Raw genomic sequence first — 18,793 nt, forward strand, 5'->3', positions numbered from 1 at the left:
ACCTCAACACTTGCGTTATGCGTTTACAAATTTGTAAAATCTGTGCCCCTATCTAAACATTGAGCCTTGTGCCAATTAACCCTTATAAGGTGTTCGGGTCTGTTTCAGTTTTTAGCTTAATAAAAATGATACAAATAATTATTTTTTTAAACTAAGATTCATTGGCCTTGGCTCATTTTCTATGAGGAACATAAATCAGAAAACATTTTCAATGAACCCCCTGCATACCCCCTTCACATTTATATTACACACAGGATGTTCGGGTCCACTGGACTAGTGTTAATTTTGTCACCTATTTTTAATTTAGTCATAGTCTTAGTCTTGTGACGAAATGTCCTTTTTAGTCTTTGTCATATTTAGTCATTCAAATATCATTTTTGTTAGTCAAGTTTTAGTCGACTAAAAGTCTCGTCATTTTAGTCTAGTTTTTGTCAAAAGAAAACTAAAGGTATCTTAGTCTTAGTCAGTTTTAGTCAACACATTTTAGTCTTTTTTTTATAACAAATTATTTCTGATTACCATTAGTGTTTCACACATCTCAATTTTCCAACAATATTGTGTGTCCACAGGGCTACTCGTCTGTTATAATTACTCATTCTGATTTTTTGTCAGTCAGTATGTTTACATGCACAGGTAAGTCGAAGTTACAGTTATAGCTCGGCTGGGATTTGACAATAGACAGTAAAGATTTGACTGGACCACTGTCATATTCAGTAGACCAGTGTTTCTCAAAGTGTGGTCCGGGATCACTGGTGGTTTGCAAGCTATCCCAAGTGGTCCGCGAGCAGACGTGGTAAAATATAATATAGATGAGTTGTTTGCCAAATAACTTGTAGTTAAATCCAAACAGTTCTGCAACACTGTCTATGTAAGATATGCCAGTTTAAATCATACAGAATGAATCCTCTGACACAATAAGCAAAGTGCAAAGACAATAAGCAAGGTGGTTCAGTGAGTAGGCCTATAGACTAATTATAGGCTACTGTTGAAGTAGGTCTAATTTTTTTTTTTTTTTTTTTTTTTAGCTAGGGTTAGTTAAGTGGTCCTGAAACTGAAATAGTTTGAGAAACACTGTCGAGGGCCAAACTATTAATGTTTTTACTCGGCCAAGCTAGATGGCTTATATAGCTTACAAACACAACACATTCCCCCAAACAGACTCTCCATCTTAGCCATAGCTAACTTGCTAGCTTAACTTTCTATATTAGCTTACTTGCTAGCAAACTTTGCATCATCAGTCTAACTAGATGAATAGTTGACATTACATGCTGAACATTTTCGTATGGACATTCTGGGGATGTTAATTTGTATGAGAGAAGGCCAACTTCTGGGTATGTAGTATTGTGGCATACAGCTTAGGTAGTTAGCTTGCTAACTCTGGCAGAAATCTCCAGTGTTCTTGTTCCATGTAGTTTCGTGTTGCAGCCACAGGGTTGCAGCAGCAGCACGTAGACTAGCCTACAGGAAAGCTGTTATGTATGAACTCATTCGAATATTTTGAAAACGTAACAGCTAGATATTCTGTCTTCTCATTTTGTAGGCTAACATGAAGGGAGATTTTATCTTAGTTTTTATTTCATGCAAAAACATTTTAGTCTCGTCTTTTTTTAGGTCAACAATAATGCATCTTAAGATAGTCTTAGTCAGTGTTTCAGGACATTACTGACGCCTCGCCATCGCCTCGCCTTAGTCATGAAAAAAAGGTCGATTGATCTAACATATTTCCTCTCGTCTCGTCTGACGAAATTAACACTACACTGGACCCTGAACTAGTTAAAGTGTGGAAATCAGGTCCTGTGTGTGTGTGCGTCAGAGGGTTTTGATGGTGATGCAGAGCAAATAGTTTCAAAGAAATGAGGATAACATTTCTGAAAATTCAGAGCGACACTGAGTTTGAAGAGGAGGATAAGCATCAGCCAGCTCCGAAACGTAAAAGAGCCTCAGGACTAGCCCTTCAGCAGCCAGGACAAGCCTGCGAGCAGCCAGCCCCAGGACCATCCCGTGTGCAGGCAGGACCAGCCCGCAATCAGCCAGGACCAGCCTGTGAGCAGCCGGGACCATCCCGTAAGCAGCTAGCCCCAGGATCATCCTGTGAGCAGGCAGGACCAGCCCGCAAGCAGCCAGCCCCAAGACCAACCCGTGAGCAGCTAGCTGTAGGACTACCCCGTCAGCCTACATCGAAACGCAAGCGAACCTCAGGACCAGCCCACCAGCAGCCAGTCCCAGGACCGGCCAATAAGCAGCAAGCCACAGGACCAGCTTGTCAGTCAGCTTCAAAACGCAAGCAGGCCTCAAGACCAGATCGTGAGCAGCCAGCCATAGGACCAGCCTGTCAGCCAGCTCCGAAACACAAGCGAGCCCCAGGACCAGCCGATGAGCAGCAAGCCGCAGGACCAGCCGTTGAGGAGCCAGCCATCGAACCAGCCATTGAGCAGCCGGACATTGGACTAGATTGTCAGTATCTTGCAAATGACAACATATGGATTTCAAAAAATGGTAGAATTGAATGGTCTTCCTGCTCAAGAAATGAACCCCACTGCATGGCTACCAATGTGATTCAGATGCTACCAGGACCTACATGCTTGGCAGTCACTCCATGCACAAGACATCAATTCTTCTTTTTACCTTTTCATGCCATCCCTATCAAAAAATACATATGCAATACACACACAGTGAGACTCTGCCCCTCATGTGTGGTATAGTCTGGTATAAAATTGCCATGTTCAATGGCTTCAATGTGTTGTTCAGACAGATGTTATTGAGTATGTTCCATTTCTAATAAAATTCAAATAAATAAAACTTGTTTCATTTGTACAATTGTTGATTATTTTCCAGTTATGCCTGTTTTATGATGCATTTCCTTATTTTGTTATATTTTAATACAAAAATAAACAAAAACGAGTGGCACTTCTATTCATAATTGTGATTTCACAAAGGTAAAGGCAACACATTTAACATATGTGTTGTTTATATTACTTGCAATTGGGATGAAGTAACCATCTAGTGAGTATTTAAAAAAAAAAAAAAGTTTGATTATGTTGAATTAAAAGGCCTAAAATGCAATGGGTCCACTAGACCCAGTAGCACCTCCTGTGTAACAAAAAAAAACGAACACCCTATGAGGGTTAATAAATATTGTGCTTACCAGCACAAAATGGTACTTATAAATATAATACTAAATAATGACAGTCATAACAATTTCATATTATGTACAGCTCAAATTGTTTTACTTGCAATGAAAGGGAGATCTATAAGAAGTTGGTTGAAATTAAAAATACAAAGTGACATGAAATCGTGTACAGTAGGAAGCATGAAAATAGAGAAAGAGTGTTTAAGTCATGTACAGTACAGTGACATTTTGTGGTGTCTTAAATCTGAGTAATTCTTGAGCAAATGCATTCCTAACTTGTTCAAAATGAACAATCCAATATTTTGGTGAAAAACGGCCAAGCCAGCTTTCAGACCCAGGATTATGAAGCCTCTGAGATCTGCTTACCTAGTATTACAGGTTCCTGTAGTAGGATTACTGCTGCAGGGTTTGGACTAATCAGAAGTATCATGGCCCTTTGTTTGGGAGACAGTAACATGATGTATGACAATTGAAAACATTAGGTCCTGTTGGAGATGTGTTTTTCTCACAAGATTGAAAAAGAGGAGGATTCTCTTTGAACATTCAGGTTGCCATGCAGTGGATTTAATGTTGCTTGTGGACTCCCAGTTTCATCAGTAATATTTAATGTATCCAGGGAAACTTGTGATTTCCAAGCAGCTAGGAGCATCATTACTGGTCTGGCAACACCCCTAACACTCACCCAGCACAGCAGACCATTAGTGTCCCAGCACTGCATGTTCTGTGGGCGGCCTGGTCTGGGGAGCACTGCTTTCCAAGACCATTTCCATTTTGTAAAATCAATGTCTCTCAATTATTCAGCAGTGGGGACTGATGCGTTTTCTGCTTCACCATTTTGTAAGGACACATCAAGACTGCCAATAAAGGCACAGTCTACAATTCCATTCCCATTTTTTCAATCCCATTCCTCTACCTGCCATGAGGGTTGGACTATGAAACAGTAATTAAGTGGACTGAATAACTATGGTTTCATAAGTGACATGTGTTTTTAAGATCAGTGGTTACTTCCAGCTGAGACAATCCCAGCCAATCAACACGTGCCTCAGTAGCATGAGAGGGGAGGAGCATGATGTTTTCCTCCCAGCATCATTAGTATAAGTATAGTATATATACTCTTTTGATCCCGTGAGGGAAATTTGGTCTCATCCGTGAATTAGTGAAACACACTCAGCGAGGTGAAGCACACACTAATCCCGGCACAGTGAGCTGCCTGCAACAAGAGCGGCGCTCGGGGAGCAGTGAGGGGTTAGGTGCCTTGCTCAAGGGCACTTCAGCCGTGCCTACTGGTCGGGGTTCGAACCGGCAACCCTCCGGTTACAAGTCCGAAGCACTAACCACTAGGCCACGGCTGCCCCAAATCCAGTTTATCCCCATTATCCAGTGCCTGTTTGGAAAAAAAACCCCATGGATCATTTGCCAACATTTGTCAACGTTTCTGTTGATTGAGACTCATGAGAGTCATGAGATCAACATTGTGTGTGTAGAGTTGAGAAATCTCCATGGGGCTTCCATACACATTCTCAAGAACTTGGCCCCTGCATGTTGGTAAACATGATAAAACCTTCATGCCCCCTGAGGCACACGATGAAAGGGATAATCCAGTAATAATGAAGATTACAGTAACATTAATTTCATTATTATTCCAATGGGAGTGTGTTCTACAGACCTATCCAAAAGTACCCAAACAATGCACCTGTATCATCAAAGGTGCATGAGCAAACGTACATGGATAATTACAAAATTATCTGGTTCTAAATCAAAACGACAGTAGAATCAAAACGACTCAATAATTTGAAATTATGGAATACTTGCAAATGTATGGAAATATTTTCTTCAAAAGTGAAATCTTAAATAGTGCATTCCTTATCAATAAATCATGCACTATTTTTAATTATTTCGTCCCCACGTATTATTAACAGGAATTTAGGCTAGCACAACAAAACAGCTTGGAAAGGTAGGCTATCCTCATGTTCCCCTTGATCATTATGTCAGAAGAATTTTCTCAAAATTATTATTCATTTTCTAACTTAAATTATGACGTTTAAAAACTATATTCACAGAGGCCTAAAGGATAATTATGATCGTATGCGCCTCCCAATAAATTCACATGACAGTTAATATTTTAAGATTTCAGATTTTTATTTTTAATCAGTTTTGAGAAAATGGATATAATGTCAAAAAGTCGGAGAGCACGCATTATACTTCTATACTTCTAATAGGCCGGTGGCCTAATGTAAATACTATGTTTGAGATCGAGCTGTCTAAACACTCTGTAAGCACTGATTTATTGCGCACCGACTAGCACCAAACAGCACTTGCGTAATGGAGAATTGTGCTGAGTAACGTTAAGTTTGAAGACTACATTTCCCATAATGTGTAACGCCCCTTGTTTTTTTCTTGCAAGCCACCTTCTCCCTGCCTCCATGGTCTGAAGGAGGCTGAGTTTAGGGAAAGTATCGACGTTCCCGCTTGTCAATCATAAGGAACCGAAGGGAGCGAAACTGGGAGGAAGGCCGGCGAAACAAGTATTTTTTGAGCAACTCTAATGTACAGCTTGTGCATCGATAATGGGAGTCAAGGTTGGAGAGAATTGCCATCCTGTTTCGGGAGGAAAGATTGATTCGACTTACAAATAAATCAGATAAAACCTTCTAAGTGCACGTCGAACTTGGCGAGTGTCAATCGCAGCTGAATGTAGCTGTGGTTCCTGTCTTGAAAACGAAAACGGGGGTTGTTCCTCCAGGGTAAGTGTTTACATACCAGTGTAAACACTTTTGTCGGAATATTTCAGGACAGTATAGCTGTTAGGTGTTCAACTTTTGGCACATTTTCCTACTCGACTAGGGGACTCGAGGGGAGTTTGTGCCCTCAAGTGTCGCTGTTGGGAACCACTCATACAGAGTGGACCGCCGTGTGAGAGAGAGGAGTGACGGTATTTATCGCTGTTGCTTTTGTTACATTTGAGCCAAACGTAACATTGTTACTCTTCCATCTATATACTATAACTCGCTCGTGGCTCTCATTCACAGGTTCGCGTCTGAAACTTGCACCACAAACCTCTCCACGGCGCAAAACGAGGGAGAAGATGAGTGGGGGAGATGTGGTGCATTCGGGGTGGTTGAGAAAGTCTCCACCAGAGAAAAAGTTGAGACGTTATGTAAGTAATGCTTTATTAAAATCGAATATATAACAATTACTGTAACCGCCGAGACTAACCACACATTTATGCAAATGCTATCTACTTTCGAATACCCGTCATCTGATATAGGCTGCTATTGGCAGTGTAGCCGACAGGCTAGCTGTGGTATATGCTGACAACTACACAATTGTAGTTAGCAAAGCAGCGTTGTTTCAGGGACAAAGGTGGGAGCTAAATATTGTGGACTTTGACAATATCTCCACTGAGTATTGCTCTTGAGTTTCATACAAATTCCTGGTATTGTTGTGTTCTATTCCTACGGTCCTAAAATTGCACGCCACGCATTCCACTGAGAGGGGGACACTAAAAAAGGCTTGTTTGTGTAGTCATGGTTAGTTTCATTCTACACGACACGCCTCCACATATTCATGTGAAAAAAGAAACTACCCAAGCAAACTATTTCCTATATAGATCTTTGGTTTTTGAGAGTTTATCTACTTGTCGACTCGTTGTGTTTTTGGCTTATAGACTTTTACACTGGTTTTAGTTGGACTCTGCGGCGCCAAGGAATGCGGCCATTGCTAGCCCACCTTTTCCTTTGATGGAATGCGCCTAGTGTTTGCGTTTTGTCCTGCGCAGAGGGCTACAGCAACAGTTATTCGAAACCTGTGTTTGTTGATGCAAAAGCTGCAAAAACGGGTCAGCTTATTTAACTTTAAATTAAACCTCCAATGTGACTCTGTTATTGACCTGAGGCCACAGGGAAAGTGTTGTCTCTGAACACGAATGGTGCTACTGTTAATAAAGGCAACACACTTTAGGTGCTGTCAGGGGTTCAGTTTTATGTATTTTCCCACACCAGAGGTTCACTATTCTACCATGCCACTTCCAGAGGATTGTGGCTTTCAGTTGTTCTTTGTGACTGTCAGTAGTTTTTGCTATTCCTGGACTTGTATTTTCTGAGATGTGGTAGCCTAGGTATCCCCATCGGTTGCCAATCTTACTTCATCTGATTCCAGCACATCTATGGTACCTGGTCTTCTGTAACTATATTGCAGAGTTGACAACCTTGTCATAATGAAATTACCACCTGCTCAATAATTCATGTTGCAACCTAATACAATCTAAACCTGACCGGTTTTCATCATCCCCATTCTGTTTACATTATAACTTGTGCAGTCTCAACAGGTTAACTAGAATATGCTTGAAATGTTGACAATTCTGCACTCTATATGGATATTCCATAAAATATATGACTGACAGAAAAATATAAACGTGAGCCTGATGAAGCAAACTGCAAAACACATTGTTCATGGCAAATAAAAATATACCCTCCAGTATGCAATGTATACTAGTTTTTGACTTTTCGGTGGTTCTACTGCACCAGCACCTGGAGGAAGAGGGGCTGTGCACAGGGATTTTGAACCTTGATATAAAAATGTATATGGCTTAGGATACGTCAAGCACTGTCTACCGCCACATTAAAATCAATACAATGCAGTTTCGGCCAGAAATAGAAAACTGTATTTCTGAAAACTGAGGTGTCATGGAGACACCCATTGTTGGCTGGAGGATATCGTGGATAACAAAACGCTCCTCTGGACCACTTGTATTAGCCAGAGGAAGCCTCAGTGAGGGGGCATGTTTTCACAAGTACTCAAGTTCTCTGTCTTTGGCATGCTCTCTCTCTTTTCTCTCTCTCTCTCTCTCTCTCTCACACACACACTTCTTTCTCTCTCTCTCTCTCTTTCTTTTCTTTCTTTCTTTCTTTCTTTCTTTCTTTCTTTCTTTCGTTCATATACAAACACACACATACTCATACATGATTATTGAGGAAATGTCTTTCCCTCTTTCACTCCCCTCTGCATCCCTCAATCTTTCTATTTCTCTGTCCTCTATTGTGATGCAGAAACAACTAGTGCCTGCCAAGAGAAGTGCTTGGTTCCTCATTTGAATTTGGTTGCGTTAGGAAAACAAGTTAAAAAAAGCCTTTTTGGAGTTCATTGTTGTCTTTGTGGTTTATGAACAGGAGGTTTCTGGGAAAGCTGGTGACTGAGTTAGCACATGCATCTGTGTCACACTCACACACACGCACACACACTTGGTCACGTCAGCGATGCACACACATACACATGTGTATTCACGTCACATGAGGACTGAGACCAAAGTTCTTTCCGTTTCCCACTCACTGCTCAGCCCTCAGGTCTAATTGATATTAAGCTGTAAATCCAGTGTGCTGGTCCGACATGACAAGAGGTGGAACTTTGCTTCTGCGCTCACGAATAAGCAGGTACCTCAAACCTTCTCTTGATTGGACTTTCAAAGGAATTGCACATTATATCGGAAGTCGAGGCTTAGTTGATTCCTGTCCTGTTATGTAAATGTAAATCAGGTTTCTTGGGCGAAGTTTACTTGCGTATACAAGGAATTTGGTCTCTGCATTTATCCCATCCGTGAATTAGTGAACACACAGAGCACACAGTGAATACACAGTGAGGTGAAGCACACACTAACCCGGAGCAGTGAGCTGCCTTGCTATTGCGGCGCTCGGGTGCAGCAGTGAGGGGTTAGGTGCCTTGCTCAAGGGCACTTCAGCCGTTCCTACTGGTCAGGGATCGAACCGGCAACCCTCCGGTTCCAAGCCCAGTAGCCCACGACTGCCCCACTGATTCTCTTTCTCTATGCATTTTTTTTGTCCCAAAGCTCTGATTTTGTCTGTCTTCTGTGGAGTGGTGTAGGAGTAGATGTGGAAGGGGATATGCATAGATTGACATTCGCATGCACACACTCGCATTGACTGTCCCATCCCTCCCATCCTGTAGCTTATGCACAAACACATACAAACACCTGTCCTCATCAGTAGCAGCAACAGCAGCAGAATAGTCACCTGCACACACACACACACACACACACACACACACACTCCTTATTGTACTCCCTATGAGTGATTGGTGTTCCTAAAGTTCAGATGGCCTCCTCTCCGTGTCTATCCATATGTGTGTGTTTGTGGCCATTTGAGCGAGTGAAGAATGTGCTTACACAACATTAGTGCTGCTTTATTCACACTGGTGCAGCATGCGGACCCAGCAGTGAGAGGAGCGGTAGGCAGGGCCAGTACAATAGACTTGCTTTGCCAAATCAAAGAGCACGGTCTGCCCATTCACAGTGACACTTCAGTTATGCCCATACCCTCACCCAAGCGGTTTCTCTGCTTTTAATTGGTAGTGGCATTTGTGTCTTTGGGCACTTATTTGCAAATTGTTAGAGCAAGATTGTCAAGGTTGTGTGTTTGTGCGAGTGAGAGAGAGAGAGAGAGAGAGATGGTGAGTGAGTGTGTGGATTGCAGTGTGTGCATTTCTGATTTCAATTGTAGCATTGTGCATTGCTGTATTGGAGCAAAATGAAGAATCTAAATAAAAGGAATGCAGAAAGTCAGTGGATGAGAAATCCAAGAGCAGACAGGAGGGACGGATAGAGATAGCTTACAAAGGCAGACAGAAGGAAACACACACACACACACACACACACACACTTTGTACAGTCTCGTGAAGCAGTCAGTCTGCCGTGGTGAAGGCCAAGAGCACACAAGCATAGCAGCAGCTATGGTGCTTTTCACTTCCAGTGTTCACTCACTCACTCACTCACACACACACACACACACACTCACACACTCTCTCACACACACAGCTATGGTGCTTTTCACTTCCAGGGTTCACTCACTCACACACTCTCTCACACACACAGCTTTTCGCTGCAACATTTTTACGCCCCTCCTCCCTCTGTGTGTCCCAATCCATCTGTACCCAATAGCATGGTGGCCTAGGCCTCTCCCATAGTATAGAGTGGAGGCCCCAAACCTTCAGCTTCCCTGTTGGCTGAAGGTTTGATTGACAACACATGTGCCAGCCCAGGTACTGTCAGTGCATTAGCTTCACAGAGATTTGTTTATGAGAGCTCATGGTTGTACAGGGCAACATGTCTGCCTTGCATCAAATTTGAAAGCAATAAACATTCGAATGTTTTGTAAAACATTCAAATACACATGTGGAATGAATGAGCACAACCCTGTTAATATGAACTCTAGTGATAATAGTAGATTATTAAGTAGCAAAGTTGCCAACTCAGCATCACAAGGGATTGCTCACCTCCGCTTCCCCTTTTGAGCCCCCATTTTGGAAGGAGACTAATACCCACAAATGCACATCAGTGAGATGAGTGTGTATCCGGCGGTCTGAGAAGCGTGTTCCTCTTTCCTACATTGACTAGACACTCCGTGCCTTATTCATTGTCTGATTTATGGTTTTAGCAAGCAGTGATTGTTTTTTTCTTTCTTGAAATGTTAATGTTTTGTAATGTATTGGATTTTCGGAGCACTCCTCAAACACAACTGAGAGACTCAAAAGCCTCTGTACAGTAATAGCTGGCAGTGTGGAGTTAATTATTTAGTGTAGTTGTGATTGCTTTAGTTGATTAGGTGTCCTATCTGCTGGAGGATGAAGGAGACATGGGCCCTGGCTCGTTTCAGTTCCTCATACTAGGAAGTGGAGGGTTGGGTTGGGCTGGGCTCCCTGGTTTTCCCAGGCAGAGCTGCTTCCAGCTTCTCGGCCAAGGGGAGAGAGTGGAGCAGGAGGGGGTTGGCCCTGAACCACACGAACCCTTATGCTCCCAGCCTTTCTGTCTCCTGTCTTTCTTTCTGTCTCTCTTTTCTCTCAATCTCTCTATCTGTCCATCAGGGTTGTGCAAAATTCGAATTGCAATTCTGCTTCCTGTTTGATACCTCAATTGAAATGCAAGTGAAATTCAAGAATTGAATTGGAATTTAAGAGCCAGTTTAAATTTAATTCTGGAATTTTGCACAACCCTGCTGTCCATACATCTATATGCCCATCGTTTTCTTTATTCTTGTCACATCTCTTGATATTTCTTTTTTTCTCTTATTTCTTTCTTTTGAAGTTCTGTCTGTGCCTCTTTCTGTCTGTCGTCTTTAGTAGGGCAAGAGGTATGGTGACCGCACATCCCAGTCTGCTCATAATCAACACAGAAAAAAAAATCTCTCTCTCTCTCTCTCTCACTCACCCCTTCACTCTCGGCTCTCTAAGTATGTCTCTTTCTCTCTCTCTCTCTCTCTCTCCTATGATGTTCTGTCTATCCTATATGCACAGATTTCACTAAGCCCTGATTTGTGTGTGTGTGTGTTTGAGTGTATCGAATGGGTTGCGTAAATGTGTTTCCTTTGTGCGTGTGTGTATGAAAGTCCAAGTGAACACCAGGTGAACCATTTGTGTATATGCACGTAGTATGAAATTAATGAACTCTTCAAATGGGCCAACTCAATAGAACAGTGGTTAATTATGCACGGCTCTGCTCTGTTGTGTATGTATGATGTGTGCGTTACTTTATTAAAGGCGTGGTGTGTGGGCAGTGCTCCGTTCATTAAATCTGCTTAAGCCAGTGGAACGGCCGTAGGCTTGATGGCGTGGTCCACCTCACCTCCCGTCCACCCTGGTGGTGGCCTTAGCCTCTGCACAAACAAACAAACAAGGGAAAAATAAGAAACAGACAACAATCCTGGAGAACAAGCAAGCTTTTGTGTCTTCATGATCGGCTTACTAAGCTGCCTGTGCTTTTGGCACTTATTAATGCACGCGTTTCATTTTTCCACTTAAAATACTTTGTATCCCTTTTTCTCTCCCACCTCCCCTCTTTCCCACTCTGATCCTTCTCTCCGACGAGGTTGCGCTGTCGGCAATGCTCTGGCCTGCAAATGGGTGGCCACGGCGCTGTAATCAATTATTAACAATCTATTACAAATAAGAGAAAAAAAACTTGCAGTGATCATGAAAAATTCATGCTGGTCCCACTCTCCAGTGGTTGTCTTAAGCGCCCTTTGTCTGAGGTGAACCTGATAGGGTCCGTGTCGTGCCCTCGTGCATAGGCAGTCTGGAAAAGATACACAAATATGTTGGTGTGTGTGCGCTAGTGTATGTGAGTCACACAGAGTGAGTCATTAGTCTCTTCATCATGCTTCAGCATTTCATCTTTCACCCCCACAAACACACACACACAAACATTAATATAGTGTGCTCTAGTAATGCAGAAAATGGTTCTAAACTCCCTCAACTCACTAACTTGGGCACCAGATTGTATTGTCCAGCCCCACAGGTGTGGGGTCGTCCAGGTTCTTGTGACTGCTACCATACAAGGGGTATAATTTTTTGGCAGGTGACCCTGTTTTTGATGTCGCAAATCGTTGACGACCCCAATCATTCACAACATGTTGTGAGAGCGCGCATCTCTGCTGTAACATCCAGTCGAGAGCGGTACTTTGATTTTCACGCACGATTACATCAATCAAAGATCTCATGCGGGCTGTCTATGTTGATTTTTACTTAGCTAGATTGTAATGAAGGATCGATATTAGTATCATGATGTTTTTAATATATTTTTTCTATTTAATGTACTGGTCAATTTTAAGATGCCCAGCATTTGACTTTCAGAGGACCCTACATGGGGTCACGACCCCAATGTTGGGAAACGATGGATTATATTGCTTGATAGCTGTGAAGTCTGTGGACTCAAAGTTTAACATTTCAGCTCAGTACAGCATGCAAACAATAGAATGCAGCTATGTTTTAAGATTATGGATCTCAGAAGTGTTTGAGTTTAATTGATGTGTTTGGCTAATGCGAATATAAACATGTTACAAGACCGTCACTCGGGGCAGTGGGCTTTGGAAAAATGTGAAAAATATTATTTAAAGGTGCTCTAAATGATGCTGGGTAACGTCACTTCTGTTGACTTTTCAAACAAAACAGAGAGCTACTGTAGCTCGCTACTTCCTCCCCCTCCCTCCCGTGCAATTGAAACTCTCCTAAACGCGCATCTCATCTGTGATTTGCTGGAACAGTTTGTTATGTTTTTATGGGCTAGGTTTGCCCAGGTTGTTTTTGATCTCCACAGAGATCTCATTTTTTTACAGTGTATTTAGGACACAGACAGCTAGCGGTTGGTTAGGTGATGTTTGCAGTAACTGACATAAAATGTTTTAGTCTAAAAAAAACGCATGGCATCGCTTAGAGCACCTTTAAGATGCCATTTGAGACCCGTTTTTGTGGACTAACTTTTCACTTCCACTTATGTGCTTGTTTACTCAGCACAGGATGTTGGTTGTGTTGAGTTGATGGGCTTGTTTTGGAAACTCAATCCCTGTCTGAAACAATAGCATAACCACAGTCCCAGCCTCCCAGGCCTTCCCAGCTTATTGGAGGCGAGAGAGGCTTGGCGTGCTCCTGACATTTTTCAAGGCATCATGTGAATGCTCATGATCACCAGGGAGACGGTAGAGCGGAGACAAGCTCAGGTGGTTTCCAGTGACTGCTCACTCAGTGTCCATCTGTTGCTGTCCATTCCTTGCTCATCCTCTTCCCAATGCATGACTCTTCCCCTCACACTAAGCCTTTTATTGGCTTTTATCTCTCACCCTCCCTCCGTGGTCTTCCTGATGTGGTCATCCTACTCCAGCCCTCACTCTTTCTATCTCTCATCGGCCTTCTGTTCCTCTTGTTTTTTTTTCTCTCTTCTCTATCCCTCTTTGTCTGAGCCTGTCTCCGTGGCTCACTTCCTGTTTGTCCCTGCACCCCCTTTCAAATCCAGAGGTGTAAAAGTCCAGTATCAGAGAGTAAAAATCCCGCCATTTGTTCCAACAATTCACTAAACCAGCTGATTTATATTTAGCACAACTCCTCAGCCAGTTAGATTGGCTAATCAGTGAAATCATCTATGTTAAGTGCACAGGTACAGCCAATACATGGCAGAACCTTTCCTTTCTTAAGCTGGCCTTTTACAACTCTGCCCAAATCCTGCCCATCTGTCTGTCTGCCTGTTTGTCTGTGGGCCTGTCTGGGCCCCACTGTCTCTGCATTGATGTTCCCACAAAGTGTCTGGAGAGTGATGTGAGTTGTCTCTCGCCTGATTTAGTTTTACTAGAGCTATGGTGTGTGTTCAGGATTACAGTGGTGGGAATGAGGGCCTGTATTAGGGCAGGTTTCTCTTTCTGTCTCGGCATGCATGGATGCTGTTATGTCTGGGCACCCATCATGCTGTAATAGCTTCTCATTCAGACCCATTTTCTTTTCTCTCTCTCTCTCTCTCTCTCTCTCTCTCTCTCTGTCTTGTTTATTTTTCTTATTGCGGCTGTATAAATGTTGCCCTTGTTTGGCACTCGGTGCACATACACAGAATTGGATTATGTCTTGATCATTATGGAGAAACTTCATGGCACAGTGTAGTTCTCTCCCCTCACATTTTGAAAGGACACTTCTCTCCCCTCACTTTGAAAGGACATCTTTACCTTCAACTCTGGCACAAGGCCTGCAATTACTATACCATGTCTGCATGTGGCCTTTGGGTCGCTGTGGATTGCAGCATTGAACTGCTTTGGACATACTGTAGGACATAACAGAGAGGGTTAAAGTGGAGTAATCAAGGATCTTTGGACATAACCTCTCTTTCTCTCTCTGGCACACACATGCACATTGCACAAGCACATGTGTTTTCGCACAAGGGTACCAGCTCATGGTGTGTCCAGTCACTTCCCAGTTTTCCCTATTTGCAGGCCTCACTATGGTCACATGGGTCCAATGTCACCGTTTGGACGTCTGCTGGGGTTCTGGCAGAGATGACAACAGTTGTCTATTAATACCTCTGCCTCTGTGGGCCAGTCACCTCAGGACCCTCTCAACCACTCCTCTGGCCACTGCGTGCGTGCGTGCGTGCGTGCGTGCCTTTGTTTGGCCTTTGAGAGGTTCCACAGATTCTGAAAACCACTATAGGGATGAGCACAAGGCAAAGATTCTTCCATTCGTGATGACTTGATCTCACTGTGTGAGATGCATCTATATACTGTACATGTATGATGTGGTTTAAAGACATGTCCTGGTTATGCCCCCTACTGCTTCTTCCGGAAAATGCACCCACTTCATGTCTCTGCACCAGCTGTGTAAAACAAGTTGAAGGCATGACATTTTCCATGACGCAAGATAATCTATTTTCGTCAAGAACAGAGGACCACTGCTTGACTATGAGTATTTGTGTGTGTAAAGGTGCCGCTCTAGTCTGAACACAGAGGAGGCACGACTAGCTGTGATGAACCCCTCCGTGTATGTATGTCTGACTCATCTAAAACTTCCCCGTAGCGTCCCTATAACACCCTCCCAATGGCCTGGGTGTGATTATATATGGGGGTGATGCATTAGAGAGGTATTCGTGAGGCCTGCTGAGCTATGTGAGGAATGTGGAGTGCACAGAAGCGCCGTGTGGATTACCCGCTTCAGCCACAACTCCGCCACAGACAGCAGCCGCGGCCTTGCATGGAGTGCACATCCACAGGCACCCAAAACCACCACCGCACCAGGCAACCTCACAACCCCTCACAACCTATTCCTTGGTTTCTTCCCTCCTCCTTTCAAGTCCCTGTGTGTGTCTATGTGTGTCTGTGTGTGTGTGTGTGTATCTGTGTGTGTGTGTGTGTGTGAAACACAGCTGACGATAGTGGGCCGCAGGTCCTGGAGGAGGAGAGCTCTTCTGGGTCAAGGAAAAGGATCTTGATGTCTGTAAGGCTTCAGATGGCTAGTAAACAAAAAATAGGGAGAATCTTGTGTATTTGGAAAAAAAACTCTTGCTATCCAGAGTTGAGGCAGTTAAATTAATCTTCATGGTGCTTCTGAATTCACTAGAAAAGCATGGTGTTGAAGGGGCCCACAGGCATTTGGCCTAAAGACGCTGCTCGGCTCCATGAGATGTCGATAAATAAATAAATACATGCAGGCAAGGTTGTCAGGTTTGGAGATATAAACTTTGATATCAGTGTTCATGTGGAGCCGCAAACATTAGGGGCTGCTGAGATTCCGTGTACTGTGGGAGAAGCAGACGTACACACACACACACACACACACACACACACACACACACACACACACACTCGTTCCCAGCATGCTCTTGGCAGGCGGCAGCGGGAAGGAATGCAGGCCTGACTGAGGCCCCTCTCCACCCTTTCCCCCAACCCCCTCCATCCCTCCCTCATCCTTTGTTTCTCTCTCCCTCTGTCCCTCTCGTGATCTGTTTTCTCTCTCTCTCCCTCCCTCTCCATCTCTGCCTTTTCCTCTGTCCTCCTCTCCTCTCTCTCTCTCTCTCTCTCTCTCTCTCTGGTGCTGTGAGAGGCGTGGCTGTGCTCCATGGCGCCGGTCAGAGGCTCGGCTCAGCTCGGCGGCCTCTTCCTGCTCTCCCCTCCGACTCCTCCGCTGCTGCTGCTGCTCCTGCTGCTGATGGCTACCAGATGGCTGGAGGGAAAGAGGGGCCGAGGCAGAGGACTCCCACCGACTCCCACAGAGCTCTCCCCGTCTCCCTCTCTCTCTCTCTCTCTCTCTCTCTCCCTCTCCTCCCTCTCTCTCCCCGTCTCCCTCTCTCTCTCTCTCTCTCTCTCTCTCTCTCTCTCTCCTCTCTCTCTCCCTCCCTCTCTCTCTCCCTCCCTCTCTCTCCGTCTCCCTCTCTTTCTCTCTCTCCCTCTCTCTCCCTCCCTCCCTCTCTCTCCTCTCTCTCTCTCCCTCCCTCTCTCTCTCCCTCTCTCTCTCTCTCTCCCGTCTCCCTCTCTCTTTCTTTCTCTCTCTCCCTCTCCCCGCCTCCCTCTCTCTCTCCCTCTCTCTCTCCCTCCCTCTCTCTCTCTCCCTCTCTCTCTCCCTCCCTCTCTCTCCCTCTCCCGTCTCCTCTCTTTCTTTCTCTCCCTCTCTCCCCGTCTCCCTCTCTCTTTCTCTCCCTCTCTCTCCCGTCTCTCTCTCTCTCTCTCTCTCTCTCTCTCTCTCTCCCTCTCCCGTCTCCCTCTCTCTCTCTCTCTCTCTCTCCCCTCTCCCGTCTCCCTCTCTCCCAGCCCCCTCCACCTCCTCCATTCCCCTCCCTCAGGACCTCAGGCTGTGCCCTCGCTCCCCTCTTCCTCTCTTACATAACCTCTCTCTCCATCTCTGCCCCACTCTGTCACTCTCCGGTCTTCTTCTCCCGTCCCTCTTCTCAGCGACAGCGTGCCACTCTTTGGCCTTGCTGTTGTCTCGTCTGTCCATGCATGGCTCTTCATGCTCATTGTCTTCCTTTTCCCTCGTCCCAGTCGCTTCCTCTCTCCTCTTCATTGCAGCCTTTGTGTCCCCCCTCTCTCTGTTCTTCAGGCTCTCTCATGTCTGAATTTCTCTTTGCTTTTTGACTGCCCCACTATCTCTAACAGCATGTGTTGTAGAAAGATCAAGGGGTTGTGAGACCACATAGGATACAGACATATGACTGCCAGCTCTTTATTTATAAGCCTAGGGAGTTTATTTATTAGTAATATGCATGTTTTTATCTCTAACCATTTCTATAAATCAACAACTGACTTGCTTTTAGTGATCTTAGAAGAAGGAATGCAAACATGCAAGCAAAAACAAACAAACAAACAAAGATGGTAAAACCCCATCATTTCTTGTGATTCCTTACTCTGCCAGGTCTTTAAGGATGTTGTTTTAATATGTGGCCTTAACCATCTGTAGCCTCATTTACATGGACAGTTTTTTGTCATTCCAATTTTTATATATATAAATATATATATATATTTTTAATATATATATATGCCTTTAATGATAGTGACAGTGGAGAGTGACAGGAAGCGAATGGGAGAGAGAGCAGGGCTGGGATCCGGAATGGACCACTTGGGGGTGAACCGAATTAGCCAGTGTATGGTGATTGCCCCAGCCAGTTGCGCCACAGCTGGGGCCTTGCTTTTGCTTTTGCTTGAAAACAAGCAACCCAATTAACCATATACCTGGCTGTTCAACCAGAATGAGAATGGAATACACCACCCCTTTCATTCCAATTAAAATTCTAATCGGAATGGCAGATTTATTCTAACCAAGGTGTTTATATGTGTTTTGAGATTGGTTTTGAGCCAGATTGGTGTTGGGTGCATGTCATAAATCTGATGGATGTGCCTAGTGGATGGGATTTGTGTGTATCTCTCCAACCAAGTGAAGTGAAGTGAACATTGAAAGCCCCTGCCTCTACCCCGTGTGTGCGTGCGTGATGGGGAGAAAGGCTCCCCATCACACGCTCTCTGTGAGGGTGTCGGTAGAAGCAGGCGGGATGTTGCCGTACCTCACTGCAGCGTCTTAACCACTGTCAACCCCCAGGGCCATGCCAAACTTTAATACTCCACTGTCACTGATTTATGGCCATCTTAATTCACTGAGAGCAAAATAAACTCGCTCACCCCAGACGACACACATAAACATGCCCACATGGCGCACTCTCTCTCCACACACACACACACTCTACTCGTATACACACACTACACACACATACACAAACTCCACCCCATTTCCCGATGCGGGTTATGAGAGTTGTGGGGTCTGTGTGTGAAACTTTGTGCATGTGCTTGTCTATTTATGTACCACGAGGTGTTTATATACGTTGTGCTTTGACTTGTGTACGTCTGTTTTACTTGGTGCACC

General features: G+C 44.2%; 1 protein-coding gene across 1 annotated transcript in view; it reads left to right on the forward strand.

Moving 5' to 3' along the window:
• The first annotated feature begins 5,550 nt into the window (after positions 1-5,550).
• gab1 (GRB2-associated binding protein 1) overlaps positions 5,551-18,793 on the forward strand; it is a 69,610-nt gene continuing 56,367 nt past the window's right edge. Inside the window, 2 exon segments of the mRNA XM_048235456.1 lie at positions 5,551-6,062; positions 6,160-6,287. Of these exon segments, the coding sequence (XP_048091413.1) occupies positions 6,216-6,287 (72 nt within the window). The 5' untranslated portion in view covers positions 5,551-6,062; positions 6,160-6,215.

Source organism: Alosa alosa, chromosome 1 (genome assembly GCF_017589495.1).
Source record: "Alosa alosa isolate M-15738 ecotype Scorff River chromosome 1, AALO_Geno_1.1, whole genome shotgun sequence".
NCBI lineage: Eukaryota > Metazoa > Chordata > Actinopteri > Clupeiformes > Clupeidae > Alosa > Alosa alosa.